We start from the raw sequence: 15,733 nt of genomic DNA, 5'->3' as shown, positions 1-15,733 counted from the left end.
GCCTACATTCCCATCATTATGCAGCGATTGCCACACACACACACACACACCCAGGCACACACACCCATGTCTCCATTCATGAATTTCTCTCTATTCCCGCCACTAAATGTACAGTTCACACAGTACTAACATTCAGTCATGACACTCTCTTTCACAAGCCTGGACTTCCCAGTTTGCCACACATGCTGCAGCGATGTACATGTAAGGCATTAGGGAAGCATGTCGATTTGATAATAGGGTTCTGAGAATTCTGTATTGCAAAAGTGTGAATCCACCGCAAATCCCTTAGCGTAGTAATTCAGAGACAATATGTACCCTTTGCTCTTGTGCAACGACTGTGATGATAGTGTTAGAAAACCACCAACTAATCTAAAGCAGCAGCACAAAATGGATCCACTCTAACCCTCCAAAGAGTAATGGAGAAAAGAGAGAAACAGCAAGAGCCAGAGAGTGAGAGAGCAAGACAGAACAAGGATATATACTGCAAAATGCAAGAGGAAGTTAAGAGTAGAAAGCAAGACGACGGAAAGAGCAGAAAGAGAGAGAGAGAGAGAGAGAGATGAATCCATTGGCCAGCATGAGTGAGCGTCTCTGAAAGTGGATATGAAGGCGGATGAGCCACGCCAACCTCCTCTGACCGCATTAACAAAACCTAATGGAACGGCTGGCTCCAAGAGGCCTCGTCATCCATTATCTGACTGTTGCCCAGCACAACCAAATAGGCTCACGGTCTCAGTGGCTGCAGCTCAGCTGTCATACACTATGATCTCCCTTTTTCTATGTCTTATTTCCACTGGCCTTAATGAAAATGATTGGTAAATCAATTGCCTGGTAGGTAAAAGAAGCCAGGACAATATTGCCTACACCAGGCCTGTGGCCACAAATCACTGTAAATCAGCAGGAGAGGAAAGGAATAGGATGGTCGTATATTTTATATTGAGAGGCAGCCATCATCTCTGATCCATCAGTGGCAGGGAACAACCAGAGTTCAAACCCTCAGACTGAGTCTTTGAGTTTCAGTGCGATTTAAGAGCTCACAAAGAAGCATTTGATATCTTGCTCTTTTTCTAATTGAATTAATAACAAACCATCCACTAAAACAAGATGTTTCAGTGTCTTAGCTGGGAGGCGGAAGAGGCAAGAACAGTTTGTCAGAAACCCATGGGTGATGTCAAGCATATGTTGTCCATTATTTATACTGTCAGTGGTCAACACAAGTGTTTCCAATGATACTAATTGAGGTTCATGCACCACAGCAGCCCATTTGACCTGAATGTAACAGAACCTTAATTAGTATCATTGGTAACTCCTGTGTTTATCTACTATTTCATACAATATTTATCTTATTAAGCGTATGATGGGGCTGGGATCCTATGACAGTTTAATGTAAGCAACTGTACACATACTAGCTCTAAAAAAGTGTATTATGAAGTTGAACTTTAAGATCCTCTGAGCACTGTCACATCATGGCCCAACTACTCTCCATGAAGCAGAACCTTGTTGTTTTCCAAGCTTCTGCTCATTAACAAGAGGATTATAGCGGGTGGTGTTTTGAGGAGTGAATGACTCAGAAGACTTGCTCCATAAGTCTTGGTTAGAAAGACCACCATTGTGTGCTGATAGTGGTGTCTGTGTGGAGACCCCAGCACAGTCCACCATGCCAGAAATCACTCCCTCTTACAGTATATCTTTGGTATTCTGTGATTCTGTGACCTTGTCGTTGAGCGGTTTAAACACTTCACTGTGGCAAGTGTTTGAGCAACCTTCCACTGTGGTGAGAAAATGACAGCATCCGCTGAGAATGGAACTGAGGAGGAGGAGGAGGAGGCTACTTACATAGGCATGCAACACAGAAATTGCTTACTTACTGCTAGGTAGCTAATCTCTCGTTAATCCACGATACTTACCCGCACACACACTGACTGCACCTTTTGTGTGGTCGCACAGAGAAAGTGTTTTTCTGTGGCCGGGGGTCAGGAGCAAAGGCTGGTCTGATTCAGAACATTCCCAGGAGCGCTGGAAAGAAATGAGGACACTGAACAGCTCATGCATTGTGTGTGTGACTGTGTGTGTGTGTGTGTGTGTGTGTGCGTATGCGTGCGTGTGTGAGTGCCTTGTGTGCACACAGTCATGTTTGGAAAAAAATGTTTATGTTTTTGGACAAGGCGACATCAACTAAAAAATGAAACCGTCTGTATTTTTGCTGAGCTACTGTGTCGGATGATGTAGTGATAACAGGATGTTATGAATTTGGCGTAATTAGATTCATGTGACACCAGTGCTGCAGTGCCACTCACGCCACATCCATACAACAACATTAGTTCTAGTCCTCTTGAGACAAATGTTCTTCCTTGTGTTTGTCTTTATGCTGAACAGTGTGTTTTCCTTGTCAGCAGATCTCCAAATGATCTCAATAATGTGAAATGATTCAGTTTTTTATTATGGAGCGCCAAGCAACATATTGGTTGTGTGGTTTGTTTTCTGCTTGGCCTCTCACCAGCCGGAGCATGGATTACTCATACAACAGGAAATAATGACGCCAAGGTCCATTAAGTGGGATGGCAGGACATCATATCAGCATTAATCTGCCACTTAGCAGAACAGCCCCGGGAGGGAAAGACGAGCAGGGAAGAAGAGGGAGGGAGAGAGAATATGATTTTCAAACTGGACTCGACTTTTAATTTCTATTATTGTTTTTGTTTTTATGATATAAAACTTTGGTCAAAAGGTCTGCTGGAAACAAATTGATTTTGGTGATCCTATGACTTTCCTCCAGCACCTCATCCTTGATGTACGAGCAGGACACAGACCAGGACAGCAGAACCATTTTCCTCTATTGCTATAGTTGCAAGAAATTAATCACAAATGTTATATATTGATCGATTAATAGCACATAAATAACATCAGCTCTATTAATATTATTTCAAGGGGGCTTCTTTCTTCACTGCACACATATTTTGCAACCAAAATAAAACCTTCCTTATAAAAAACGTGTTTGGAAATGTTTAAAGAGAGTAGTCAGTAGTTTCTCTGACCAAATCAGACAAGAAGCTGCATGAAGAACTCATGACCGCAGTAATCCTGGTTACAGACTGGACTGTTGTCCAAGAGGAGACTTATTTAATGGATGCACATCTGACGCAGTTATTTAATATATTATTCTTTATTTGGATCTCCATTAGCTTTCACAAAGTCGTCACAAATCTTCCTAGGGTCCACACAGAACAGAACAACAATAATAAGACAACAATTTAAAAAACCTATAATAAAGATGAAGAAAACAATGATTAACTTTATTGATCAAGTTTTACACATATACGACCTGAAATACAATCACACGCACACAAAGGGCTTTTAGACATGTAAATGTGGAGAAATTGTGGGAGCATTTAGAGGTTCAGTGCCTTGCTTGAGGGCTTTCCTTACCTTGCCTGTCCAGGCGGTGAACTGATACCTCTCCAGCTACCAGTTCATACTCTGTGGTCCATGCTGCACTTGAACTGGTCACCCTCCAGTTCCCGAACCACGTCCCTATGGACTGGGCTGCTGGAAACAAAAACACATAATGCAACACTTTTTTAAAATCACCAACAATACAGCATATTTTAATTTTCTTTTTCCAGTTGTAGACAACATTTGTACACATTATAGTTAAGCTATACTCAAATAAGACAAACGCAAAACAAAAACTACATTAATATCAACTCCAAATTAAGTTCAAATTTGGAGAATCTTTGGAAAATCTGTTTAAGAGCATAATATAACAACCTGTATTGTAAATATACATTCAATTATGACCCAGATAATATCCATTCATAACCTCGCACCACCATATCTCTTGGATCTTCTCCATGTTGCTGCTCCCCTCCGCTTCCTCAGATCTTCCTCCTCCATTCACCTGACTGTCCCCTCCGCCCATCCCACCACCACGGGGTGCAGAGCTTTCAGCCACTCTGCTCCCCAGCTCTGGGACTCTTTACCCCGCTGTCATAAGGAACATCAACTCACTCTCACAATTTAAGTCTGCACTTAAAACCCAAATGTTTAAAACAGCCATCTGATTCAATTGCATTGTCCTATTTTAACCCGTTTTTAATGTTGTATTCTTGTAATTTGATATACTTTTATGATTCTTTTTGTTTGTTTCTGTTATTTGCTGTCTACTCTCATTTATTGTAAGAATCAGAATCAGAATCAGAAGTACTTTAATAATCCCCGCAGGGAAATTGTTTTTGTTACCGCAGCTCCCAAGCGGTAAGTGAGATAGTAAGAAATCAATAGTAAGAAAACTTTAACAATATACACATATACAATATCCTGTTTTAAACACTATATACACATGTATAAATAACCAATAGAACCAATAACAGTCAAATAAAAACCAAGTAACAGTGAGATATGCAGTATGTAAATCTAAACCGTATAAAGAATTTAGTCTTTGAAATAAATAACAGTTAAGTAGTAAGGTGTCCTTGGGTGACAGAAAGGCGCCTATGAAATAAAATGTATTATTATTATTATTATTATTATTATTATTATTTATTATTATTATTATTCATTATTATTATATTAATTATTATTATTATTATTATTTATTATAGTAGTAGTAGTAGTAGTAGTAGTAGTAGTCGTGTAGTAGTATTACTCCAGCCTCTATCATGGCTGGTTTCTATGGTAACAGCGCCACCTAGTGTCTGTAAACAACACCACAGCGTCTCCACTATGTCTATGGTCTCCACACAGCACACACAGCTGTCCTAGAAGATGCCTGAAGTATCCTTCACTCAACTCAGTAAAAATATTTAATTATCAAATGTATATTCTACATAAAACGTGCTTGTGTTGCTCTGTTTTTAATAAACTGGTGATAATGTTTGTATTTGTTGTAGCCTGTGTTCAGACTCTCCGGTCGTCCGGCCGTTTGCCTGATCACAATTGTTAACGGTTGTTTAACGGTTGTCTCGTTAGCTGTCAGTGTGCCGAGAGCGGCTGGAGAAATACAGTTTTATCCGCAGCTTTGTGCTCGATACAAGCCGCCACGATGTTTGAGGAGGCCAGTGAAGTGTTCGACAACATGTTTAAATCCTCCTTCCCCCTCACCTTTATCGTGTTTATCCCCGCGGTGCTGATCCTGGTGTCACCGCTCCCGGCCGAGGCGGCACATGAGTTCACGGTGTACCGCATGCAGCAGTACGACCTGCAGGGACAGCCGTACGGTAAGCCAGCTGTCTGTACTATATAACGGAATAAATATAATAATTAAAACAATTGACCTGGCTCGGAGTGAGCTCGGGTCTCTTACAGCTGACTCGTGTTAGCGTTGTCACCTGAAGTTTCAATGACAGCATGCAGACTAGCACTAGCCGCTAATGTAGCTTAGCTCTGCTAGCTCATTTCCTACCTAGAAATCATTAATTTTTAAAAACCCTGAACGTCATCATCGTTATTATCAAGCGTGTATCCTCTTACTGAACTGTTTCATGGTTACCTGCGGTAATACATTATTAACGTTAGATTGGAAACATTGCTAAAAGACCGATCCAACCTAAACGGGACACCCCCCACAGCCTGATTTTACTATGATAACATGATTTTTAAATAACTCATGACTGTGTGAGGGAGCTAGGATTGAGCTGCACAGCCCTGGGTATGTTAAGGAGAAAAATCAAGCATGCTAATAAAAGTGTTATAAGGTATTTTGTGTTATTTTGATAAGAATTAATGAGAGACAAAGAGATAAACTATTGATTAGATAAGATATACTTTATTCATCCTACCACTGAAAGTGTAGCATACACTACAGAATTAGAAAAAAGTAGAAAAGGCAAAAAAAAAAAACACAATAAACAGACAGAAATATCTATAACCTATACTATAGACACCAAAAACAATCAACCTTCAAACAGACAAGCACTGAGGATAAAAGTGGCATGATATATAAAGAGTATTGTAATGTAAAGTGACCATAATACAAATAATAATATTATTGCAAGAGTAGTGACCATAATATAAATAATATTACAAAAGTAAGTGATATAAATAATAATTACAAGGTATAAATGAAATAAAATAGAAAAAAAAAACAGTCCTCACGTTATGGTCTGTCAAGTACCTGATTGTGATTTACTGCAGTCTCAACAACCTGCATGTCCAAGTTAATGTCTCCTCATGAATGAACAGCATGTCCGTGTCTGTACATTCAGGTACCAGGAATGCCATCCTGAACACGGAGGCCCGTACTGTGGAGGCAGAGGTACTAAGTCGCCGCTGTGTTATCATGCGGCTGGTTGACTTCTCCTACGAAGAGTACCAGAAAGCCCTGCGCCAGTCAGCTGGGGCTGTGGTCATCATCCTGCCCAAGAACATGTCTACTGTGCCGCAGGACATAGTACAGGTAACGACACACTTTGACCGCCACAAGTCAGTGTATGGTTAAGTCAATGTGATCAACAGAAAGATGGTCAGCCACAGTTTTGTTGTTGTTTTATGCACGGCACAAGTCACGAGTAGCATCCTTTTTTATATTTGTGTTTTGGGTTGAACTTGGTTGTTTTGTGTGTTTTTGCTCGAGGCACATCAACAGTAATGCGAGCTGTTGTTCCAACCCACGGTTTATTTAACAGCACCATCTCTCTGTTTGAAGCTTAGGTTGACTCCAAAACGAAGAGTGATAAAGCCCTGCGTTTTTAGTGAACAATGTCTTCTTAACCCTTTTGCAGAGATTGAAGATTATCTTGTTAAAGCACACTGCATCATGTGTTAGACTTCCTATTTTTATGAGTGCGATTGTTGGTCTTTCTGGGCGGCAGCAGCTGCAGTAGTAGTCATTTGAGGCGGTTCCTCATTTGGTTGCAAAACAAATCTCCAATTGTTGAATTATCTTAGAGGCACATTTCTTTTGTCATTTGTTCTCCCTTCACTGAGATTCCTCTCAAAACATGATACTGAAGGAATTTAATCACATTTCCCCTTTGGAAGCTGTGTGTTTGTTAGCTCACTAAACATGCTGTTCCCCTCTGTTCATCCTGAGCAGCAGTTCATGGAGCTGGAGCCGGAGATGTTGGCTACCGAGACCATCGTCCCTGTCTACTTTGCCATGGAGGATGACGAGCTGTTGTCCATCTACACCCAAACCCTGACCTCCTCCTCCTCACAGGGCTCCTTATCAGCAGCTGAAGGTAGAGAGTTATCCGGTGTAGATTTATTTCTGTATTATACACCGAAAATATACAACAACACGTGATGTGGGACGAAAATATTCAAGTCTAATTTTATGTTTCTCTGTAGTGTTGCTGCATACAGCCACAGCCAACGGCTTCCAGATGGTCACCAGTGGAGCTCAGAGTAAAGCCGTCAGTGACTGGGCCATCACCAGTTTAGAGGTGAGAGACTGAAGCGTAATATGAAGACAGCTACAACTGAATCAACTTATAAACACACAGATTAAGTGCTACCATTAGTTACTTGAGTCATCTAACAACATGGAGTCACTAATAAATCCTGAAAGGTTTTCCAGGCTGACCTATCCTAACTGTTTTTTTTTTTTTTTTTTAAAGGCTTTTTTTGGGGGGGAAGAAAACATCAGACAGAGAGTTGCAGGATAATGTTACAGTGGTTTGGTGGTTAGGGCTGTTCTGGACTCGCAGCAGGAATGCCCTGGATTTACCTCTGTCTCGGTCTTTCCGGCACAAGTTTTACTTGGCATAGTTTTCCTCTGGGTGCTTGATCCAGTTTCCTCCCACAGTCAACAGGCTGTATACATGATTAATGCTTCCTGTATGATGATATCATCATTACCATCAAATGTCCTTGATTTTGTGAGGCTTTAATGTTAAATCATATTTCTGTATTTTGTTAAATAAAGTAGGTTTCCAGTAGGTGATGGTGTTTTGCTCTGAGAAAGTGATAAAGGTGCATTAGTCTGCTGCTCAGACTGTACCAGTTTCTGTTAGCTGCACTCAGAGTAAGCCTTTTGATTTTTCCCAAAAAATAACAACACAATACAGGTGCAGCGACCTTTGAACGTACTCCTGTTCGGAAGGTATTTCCATAAACCTTAAAGACTCTCTGGCTAAAAAAATATTGTGCGTTGCACGATGAAGATTTTTAACCTGTTTCTCAAGTTTAATGTTTGAGAAAAGTGTTAAAAGGCTCTGTGCAAACCTGGACGAGGTCTCCACCTGTTGCCAAGGTCAATAATGTTAGTTAGGACATTGATAACTGGACTTTTAGATTTGTTTTGTAGGTTTTAGCGGAGCTAATATACTTACAGTTTACATACATTATTCTCCATTTATTCTGTTTATGGTTTATTTTGTTTATGGGTTTCACAAATGAGCCCCGTCTTTATGATTCTTCTCTCTGGGATCTATTTGGAGGAGGAGAAGAAAGTCCTCGGGTACCTGAAGCTATGGCTGTCAATCTTTTGTATTATTTGGCTAGAGAAGTGTGTTCTTTCTGATATCTGTGCATGGAGACGGGCATAAATCCTCGAACAATAACAATTGTGTGGACTGAAAGGCTGGAATTTTGAAATCTAGATGGATTTACACACATTATGTAGGCCGTTGGCCTGACAGGACTTAAATTAGCTTTGTGTTAGGCTTTATTTTTTTTCTATGTCCTCGAGGTCCTAATTCAAATTATGGCTACATAAGTCTTTCACCTTTTAAGGAGATTATTAATTTTCAGTCATTCTTCAACTGTTTTTATTTAGACTTTACAAGAATTGATTGCTGCAGTATTTCATGAAGTGATCTGGTCGACAGTTACTTTAATTATAATTTTAGATTTTTCTTTTTCAATTCTTTTTGATTCAGTATTGGTGCAAAACAAAGCAGAGGCGAGGTGTTAGTTCAGATCTTACTAGTTTGAGTTTTGTGTTAAAACCAAAATGAAAGTGTAGTTTAGTCACTCGGAGGGGGATTAGGAGACGGAGTGAGGTTTTTCTCTGAGGTATGTGGTCAGGAGGTCGATTGTGACCATAACCCACTGCAACTCTGCATTGTCAGCCTCAAGTTTAATACACACAGCTCCATAGGTTCAGCTGCTTCACACGCGGTTTCACTGCTCTAATATCTCTTTCTGTTCACTAGGGTCGTCTGGCTGGAGTCGGAGGAGAGGACCTGCCCACAATTGTTTTGGTTGCTCACTACGACTCCTTTGGCGTTGCTCCAGTATGTTCACTGCTTCTTTTATCTTATGAGCAAGCCGCAAGATTTTCAAAGCGTACAGGAAGCAGCTAGAGAAGTATTTTGTTAGCAAATATCTGTAGGATCTGACCTCATTTTACACTTTATTTAGTCTCCATGTTGATCAGTGTGAGTGCAAACGCTTTTTACAGTCTTAGGTCAGCGCAATAACTCTAACGCAACACAATTGTCAGTAAACAGAGAGCAGGATAGGAAAGTAATCTGACTGTGTGGTGTTGTTGTTGTGTAGTGGCTGTCATACGGAGCAGACTCAAACGGTAGTGGAGTGTCCATGTTACTAGAGCTGGCTCGTCTCTTCTCGAAACTTTACACCTACAAGAGGACACACGCTGGGTGAGCAATGATGCCAGCACACTCACTCACACTCACTCTCACACACACAGACACACATTCAGGTTGTGTTTTTGGATCTTTCATGAGCCTCAAATCGCTGCTAAACGGTTCATGTACATTTTTAGCTGCATTTAAAAAGCACATTGATGTCAACACAGACGCCTCGTGAAGCTCTGTGCTGCACACTCACTGTGTGCATTGTAACTGTATATGTGATGAAATGTAGAAGTACTATTGATTGCTGACCTGAGTGGTTCATCTGAACATAAGATGACGTGTATTTGTTATGTCGATCTCATTTATTATGGTTGGTTTCCTTCTCCAAATGCTTTTTGAGAACTTCATCGAACATTATCTGTGCACTTCACTGGCAGGAAGAATCACATCCGACTGTGTTAAACACTTAAAGTGCTCAGTAATATGGCACAGGATCATTCTCGAGTGGAAGGACTTATTTCTTACATAGAGTGGTTAGTAAGGGGGTAATGGGCTTAAAGTCACCACTCATCGTCATTCAAACATGTAATATTCAGTCATTTATAGTATCACACGTCCTCCTGCGTCAGTTTCTCTCAGCTGACTCATTTGTGAATCGTTGTCTGTTCAGATACAACCTGCTGTTCTTTGTGTCTGGAGGGGGGAAGTTTAACTACCAGGGCACCAAACGTTGGCTGGAGGACAACCTGGACCATACAGGTACTGTTCAATAGTCTCATAACGCTTACAAATAGAAATATAAAAGTATTCATGTAGCTGGATTTGGTTCAATGATTGGTCGTGATTCAATTTCAGTCACTCGAAATCTGCATAATATCATTTATTTACATTTGATACCTTTTAATTAAAGACCAGTTTGTTTCTAAACCAGTCTGAAAGCTAAAAAAAAAAAAAAGATGCATTTAAATAGAGATCAGAGTAAAATGACTACATATCGTTTGGACGGCTGTGGTTCAGAAGGTAGAGCTGGTCCTAACTAAACAGTCTGCAAGTGTCGTTAAACAAGATACCATCAGTGTGTGAACATGTACGACTAGTTAGCTCCCCAAAGTGTGCTCTGTGTATGAGTGTGCGTGAATAAAATATGTAGTGGAAGTCCAGAAGTGCTGCATTAGTACAGTCCTTTTACCATGTTATTAAACTTTTTGTATACCGTATTTGCTTATATCTGTTTAATCATATCATGAGCTCTTTTTTTTTTCCTTTCATTGTCTTCTTACTTGATTACAAACCTCTCTTTGTCATCCACACCATCGCCTCTCTTTCTCTATAGACTCCAGTCTGCTGCAGGACAACGTAGCCTTTGTGTTGTGTCTGGACACTCTGGGCAACGGAGACTCTCTGCACCTCCACGTATCCAAACCTCCTAAAGAGGGAACACCCCAGTATTTTCTGCTCAAGGAGCTGGAGATGGTAAGAATTAGGAATTCAAACTGATGTCCAAACTGGTTTTAGAGTTGCTTTGAAGCCAACAGTCTGTTTTTACAGTTTTACTTTATTTTTACTGTTAAACTGAACACATGTGTTAGATTATAGGATATAATTTAGGATTGTCTCTCTGTCCTTCCCATTTCCTCTCAGGTGGTTGCCAGTCAGTACCCCGAGGTCAAGTTCTCGATGGTCCACAAGAAAATCAACCTGGCGGACGACATGCTGGCCTGGGAACACGAGCGCTTCGGGATCCGCCGGCTGCCGGCCTTCACGTTGTCCCATCTGCCCTCCCACCGCCTGGCGCAGCGCTCCAGCATCATGGACGTGCGGTCAGTGTCCCCCTCCTCTCGCCACGGAGCGGGAGAGCCCCCTGCTGGGTGGGTTCATTACTGCAAGTCTCTGAATCACCGAAAGAAACGAGTTTCCATCGTAGCTGCCAGTCATTTTCATTTATGCCGTCAATGTTGTAATCGAACAATTCCTTTCTACCTCTTCTGACCCACTTTGCTCTTGTCACATCATGTTAAATCCCTTATCTGGAGTGTTGTGAGGACATATCTAGTGCATATTTTATATATTTCATGACTGTATTTATGGACTTTTCAGATGTGGAACGAGTGTGTGTGTGTGTGTGTGAAGTTCAGGATCTGTGTGGCAGTAACACCTTTGACTCTCCTTAAATCTATACTGCTCCTGTAGCTATCCATCACCCTGTCTCGCTGTCTGTTAGTAAACCATTTATCTGCCTTGTGTTACGGTTTCACACTTGATCTGTCGGTTAATTTGATATTTTTCTCAGTCTTCTTTCTTCCTGCATTTCGGCCCACCTGTGTGGAAACAGAGGCTCTGTAATCGGTTTCTCCTCTCTCCCTCGTTTCTCAGGGTTTCTGGTTTCTCTCCTGACGCTTTGGACTTTTTCACCGTCTCTAACTGTCTGCACATTTATGTTTGTGTCTTACAGGCCTCACGTAGATGTGAAGAAGCTCGGCAGGAATACTAAGGTAGTAGCGGAAGCACTGGCCAGGGTCATTTACAACCTCACTGAAAAGGTAAACACACACACAGATAGAAAAAAATGTGTCAACACTAGTAATAATCTCTGTTTTCTACCTGTGAAGTGACACTGTTGTTCTTCCTGTACTTGCAAGGGGGCTCCCGGAGACCTGCAGATCTTCACTGAACAAATGGTGAGTCACTAAAGTCTGCTGTTTTTACTCTTAAACATTCATAATTATGAAATAAAGCACAGGGTGGTGTACCAGCAGTTCAGGTCTCATCTTACTTAGAGAGATTAACTGCCAAAGTGTGTGCTATAATTCCCCGTCTTCTTTTCTAAATCATAGAGTCAGCTCAGTATAAATCTGGTGGTTGTTTAACTCCACAGGCTCTTAAAGTTGTGTCCTCTTACTGTACACGTTTGTTGTAACGTAGTTTTTGTTCCGTTGCGTCAGCAGGTTCAGGAGGAGCAGTTATCAGCAGTGGTAGACTGGCTCACAGCACAGCCCCGAGCCGCTCAGCTCGTGGACAAAGACAGCAGCGTGGTGTCCACCCTGGAGTATCACCTCGGACACTACCTCAAGGATGTCAAGAGGCACTACGTCAAAGCTGACAAAAGGTGAAGAAAAGGGTGGAGACGGAAGAAAGAGACAGAAAAGATAAATACTTAAATGTTTTTTTTTTATCATGAGCGTGATATGCCAGAGATCAAAATTTACAGCAGCAGCAACCTGTTTTGTTTTTTTTTTCTGGATATTTGACGCTTGTCATTATACCAACATTTTATTATTTGAGACAAAACTAGCATTGAAAAATGAGACCACGGCAAAAAGAAAAAACATAATCATCACAAAAAATGGCACGAATATCCTGCACACAGTGCTGGTACAGAAAAAGCAATGTTCATTTTCTTTCCTTTGGTACCTTCAATACTACTGAATCATAATATTGATGTTTTATACACATGGAAAATCAGAGTATAAATACTTTTGACCACCTTTTCCAGATACAACAGATGTAATATACACTATGATGATATGACTACTTTATACTCTTTGTCTTCAGGGATCCAGAGTTTGTATTCTACGACCAGCTGAAGCAGACGATGAACGCTTACAGGTACGTTTAATGCGCTCCTCGTATCACAGGCATAAAAGACAAGTCGCATGAGATCATTTTTTTATGACTTTTTTTATTCTGTATCTCACCGTGATCATTCTCTCTAACTCTCAGAGTGAAGCCGGCTATTTTTGACTTGTTGCTGGCCGTCTGCATTGCAGCCTACTTAGGGATGATGTATCTGGCTATTCAGGTAAGTCGCTTGTGCTCAGGCAGTAATCTGTAGCCTCTTTCAGGCATTCAATACATACATGTGCTGTCAGTTTAACTTGTTTAAAGTCTAAGTATAACCAGCAATTTTGCTGTAACAATGTATCAAACCACAATGTGAAAGGGGTCGCAGAGATGTCGTCTGAATTTGCAGCTCTGCTCAGATTTACAGTGAGTTTCAACTCTTTGTTTAACAGCCTGGTCTGTAAATACACCTGCTCGATACCAGACAAGCCAGACAGACGCAGCTGATGAACATAATGAAGCATTAAGCATCTAAATTAATATCCTGCAGAACTTACTGCATGTAATATATTGAGACCTTATGTTGATTCATTCTCGTCCGCTTCGGCACTTTCAGACATTTTTGTTGCATTATAATTGATGTTAATCTTTAAGAAGGACGTTTTCTAACAGGTTTCAGTCGAGAGAAGAGAGGCAGCCGTCCTTCACACTCACAGTGGTTGTTGATTAGGGCCCTTGATTTCAATAATTGATCAGTCACTGATGCAGCCTGAAATAGATTGATAGTTTTGAACTTGGTGTTCCTCGTCATTTATCAGAGAACACTATGGATGTATCTGTAACACGCCTAAATAACTGAGAGCTGTGTTTGAAAGCAAAAAAGTTACTTTTATTGGTAGATGACGGCGACGTTAGTTAATTATGTAATTAATTAGTAAGTACAGTGTCTGAAAAAGGCCTGTGAGTGTGCAGATCTTGTCTGGAAACATGAAATCAACACAGTCTCTTGTCTTGTCCTTCTTCTCACAGAACTTCGGTGTCCTGTACAGTGTTGTCCGCAGAATCACCCAACCCAAGACAAAGACTCATTAAGGTGCACAACGCTTTGTTTTTTTTCATTTGTTTTTTCTCAGATCCCTTCTTTTTTCCCCTCAAATCGAAAAACTTTAGCCAGTAAGAACACAGAAGCTGGGCTGAGCTGCTCTTCTCATGATGGTTTTCTAGCCAGCAGAATCACTTCCATTTCCTTCATCCTGATCCACAAACTATGATGTCAGATCCTGTCCTGCTGCCAACTTAATCCATTTGGTCTCCTGGACCAGAATAATCAGGAATCATTCTTCACCCTCCCTGTCGTCATGAACACAGATGTCTCGTCATTCATTTGGCAAAACATTTTCCTATTATTTGACTCCTGTGAGGGATGTAAAGCATTTTGTCCACTCCTCTTGAGGTCTAGATGAGATTAAGCGTGAGTCTGTGATGTTGCTGTACCGCCGATCGCTCTTCATTCCTCCTCTCAGTATACTGTACGAGTGATCTTCTGCCAAACCGACGTCGTGTGTTATCTCAGGCAGCTACAGGGAGAAACTGACCACACAGAGTTTAGCCCAGAATTTTTTTTTGTCGAGATGTGTTCACCTATGTTGTTGTTAAAGGATGGAGGTTCATATGTTTTGTTTTTTTTTCCCCAAATCTGTCTTTATACAACACTCACATTCCCATTTAAAAACAAGAGTTATCGGCCACTGTAGGCATCCTAAATCTACAGACACCTAATGTCCAGCTGAAGAATAAATAACACGAAGATGAAGCTTCATTTTAACTTCAGGGGAACCTGAGACTTCCACATAAATAACTGGATTTTGTCTTCCATCTCCTTAGGACTGCAATTAAAGGCTATATTCATTATAAACTGATCTGATTAGGGTTTTTCAATAACTAATTTAATTCCTTATCTCAGAATACATTAAAAAAAATGTATTTTCGGCCTATATATATTAAATTTCAACATTGTTAAGCAACAAATCAGAATCCCAGAGATGAGACGGTGACGAGGAATGATCAGTGGCCGATAAACTCTCAGGCCTGTGATTATTGTGATGAGACGGACTTGGAAAAAATCTGAACTGGTCCTTTTTTTTTTTAAACGCTCAGTTGAAAATGACTCCTAACACAAATATCGTTTACGGATGAGACGAGTTGTCTAAATAAAATGTGAAGTAGTGTTTAGGTGATACTGATTCCATTGCCTTGGTAGTGAATTTATTAAAAGAAACATTCAGTTGGATGTGGACAAAAAAAATTCCTTGCCAAATAATTATTGTATGTATTAATCTCCCCTCTCCTTCTCCCCATTTAATAAATATAGATATAGTCATAGAAATTTCACCTTTGAATTTTTCCTGTCACATTTTTCTGTGTTCAAGGTTTGTTGCCTGTTCCCGTGTGATCTGGTGTGTCTTATTTTTACCACTCAAATCTTATTTTTTAACCCTGAATTGATTAAAAAAAAAAAAAAAGCCATGTCTGCTGAAGTACAGTCGTATGCTCGTGTCAAAAAGGTCACTTGCAACAAACATGTTTTTTTTTGTCTTATCAGAGCATGTGTGTTAAGTGTGTAAGAGTGCAACGTACAATAAAACTTCCCCCTTTACTCCTTTTTTATCAGTAAAAAACAATAAAACTTC

General features: G+C 40.5%; 1 protein-coding gene across 4 annotated transcripts; it reads left to right on the top strand.

Moving 5' to 3' along the window:
* Nucleotides 1-4,913: 4,913 nt before the first annotated feature.
* On the top strand, nt 4,914-15,711 carry ncln (nicalin). Of its 4 annotated transcripts, XM_027290582.1 has the most exons (16): nt 4,914-5,216; nt 6,204-6,394; nt 7,034-7,178; nt 7,288-7,382; nt 9,096-9,176; nt 9,442-9,545; nt 10,153-10,241; nt 10,816-10,955; nt 11,124-11,350; nt 11,935-12,022; nt 12,122-12,160; nt 12,425-12,588; nt 13,035-13,088; nt 13,203-13,281; nt 14,073-14,136; nt 14,268-15,711. In XM_027290582.1, the coding sequence occupies exons 1-15, from the start codon at nt 5,042-5,044 to the stop codon at nt 14,133-14,135; spliced, it is 1,734 nt and encodes a 577-aa protein (XP_027146383.1). In that variant the 5' UTR covers nt 4,914-5,041; the 3' UTR covers nt 14,136; nt 14,268-15,711. The 4 variants fall into 4 exon arrangements, with proteins under 4 accessions (XP_027146383.1, XP_019112366.1, XP_019112365.1 ...); XM_019256821.2 differs by having other exon boundaries at nt 11,124-11,302; nt 12,428-12,588; nt 14,073-15,711; XM_019256820.2 differs by having other exon boundaries at nt 11,124-11,302; nt 14,073-15,711.
* Nucleotides 15,712-15,733: the final 22 nt, after the last annotated feature.

Source organism: Larimichthys crocea, chromosome XVII (assembly GCF_000972845.2).
Source record: "Larimichthys crocea isolate SSNF chromosome XVII, L_crocea_2.0, whole genome shotgun sequence".
In the NCBI taxonomy this organism is placed as follows: domain Eukaryota; kingdom Metazoa; phylum Chordata; class Actinopteri; family Sciaenidae; genus Larimichthys; species Larimichthys crocea.
This window is presented reverse-complemented; position numbering and strand designations above follow the sequence as displayed.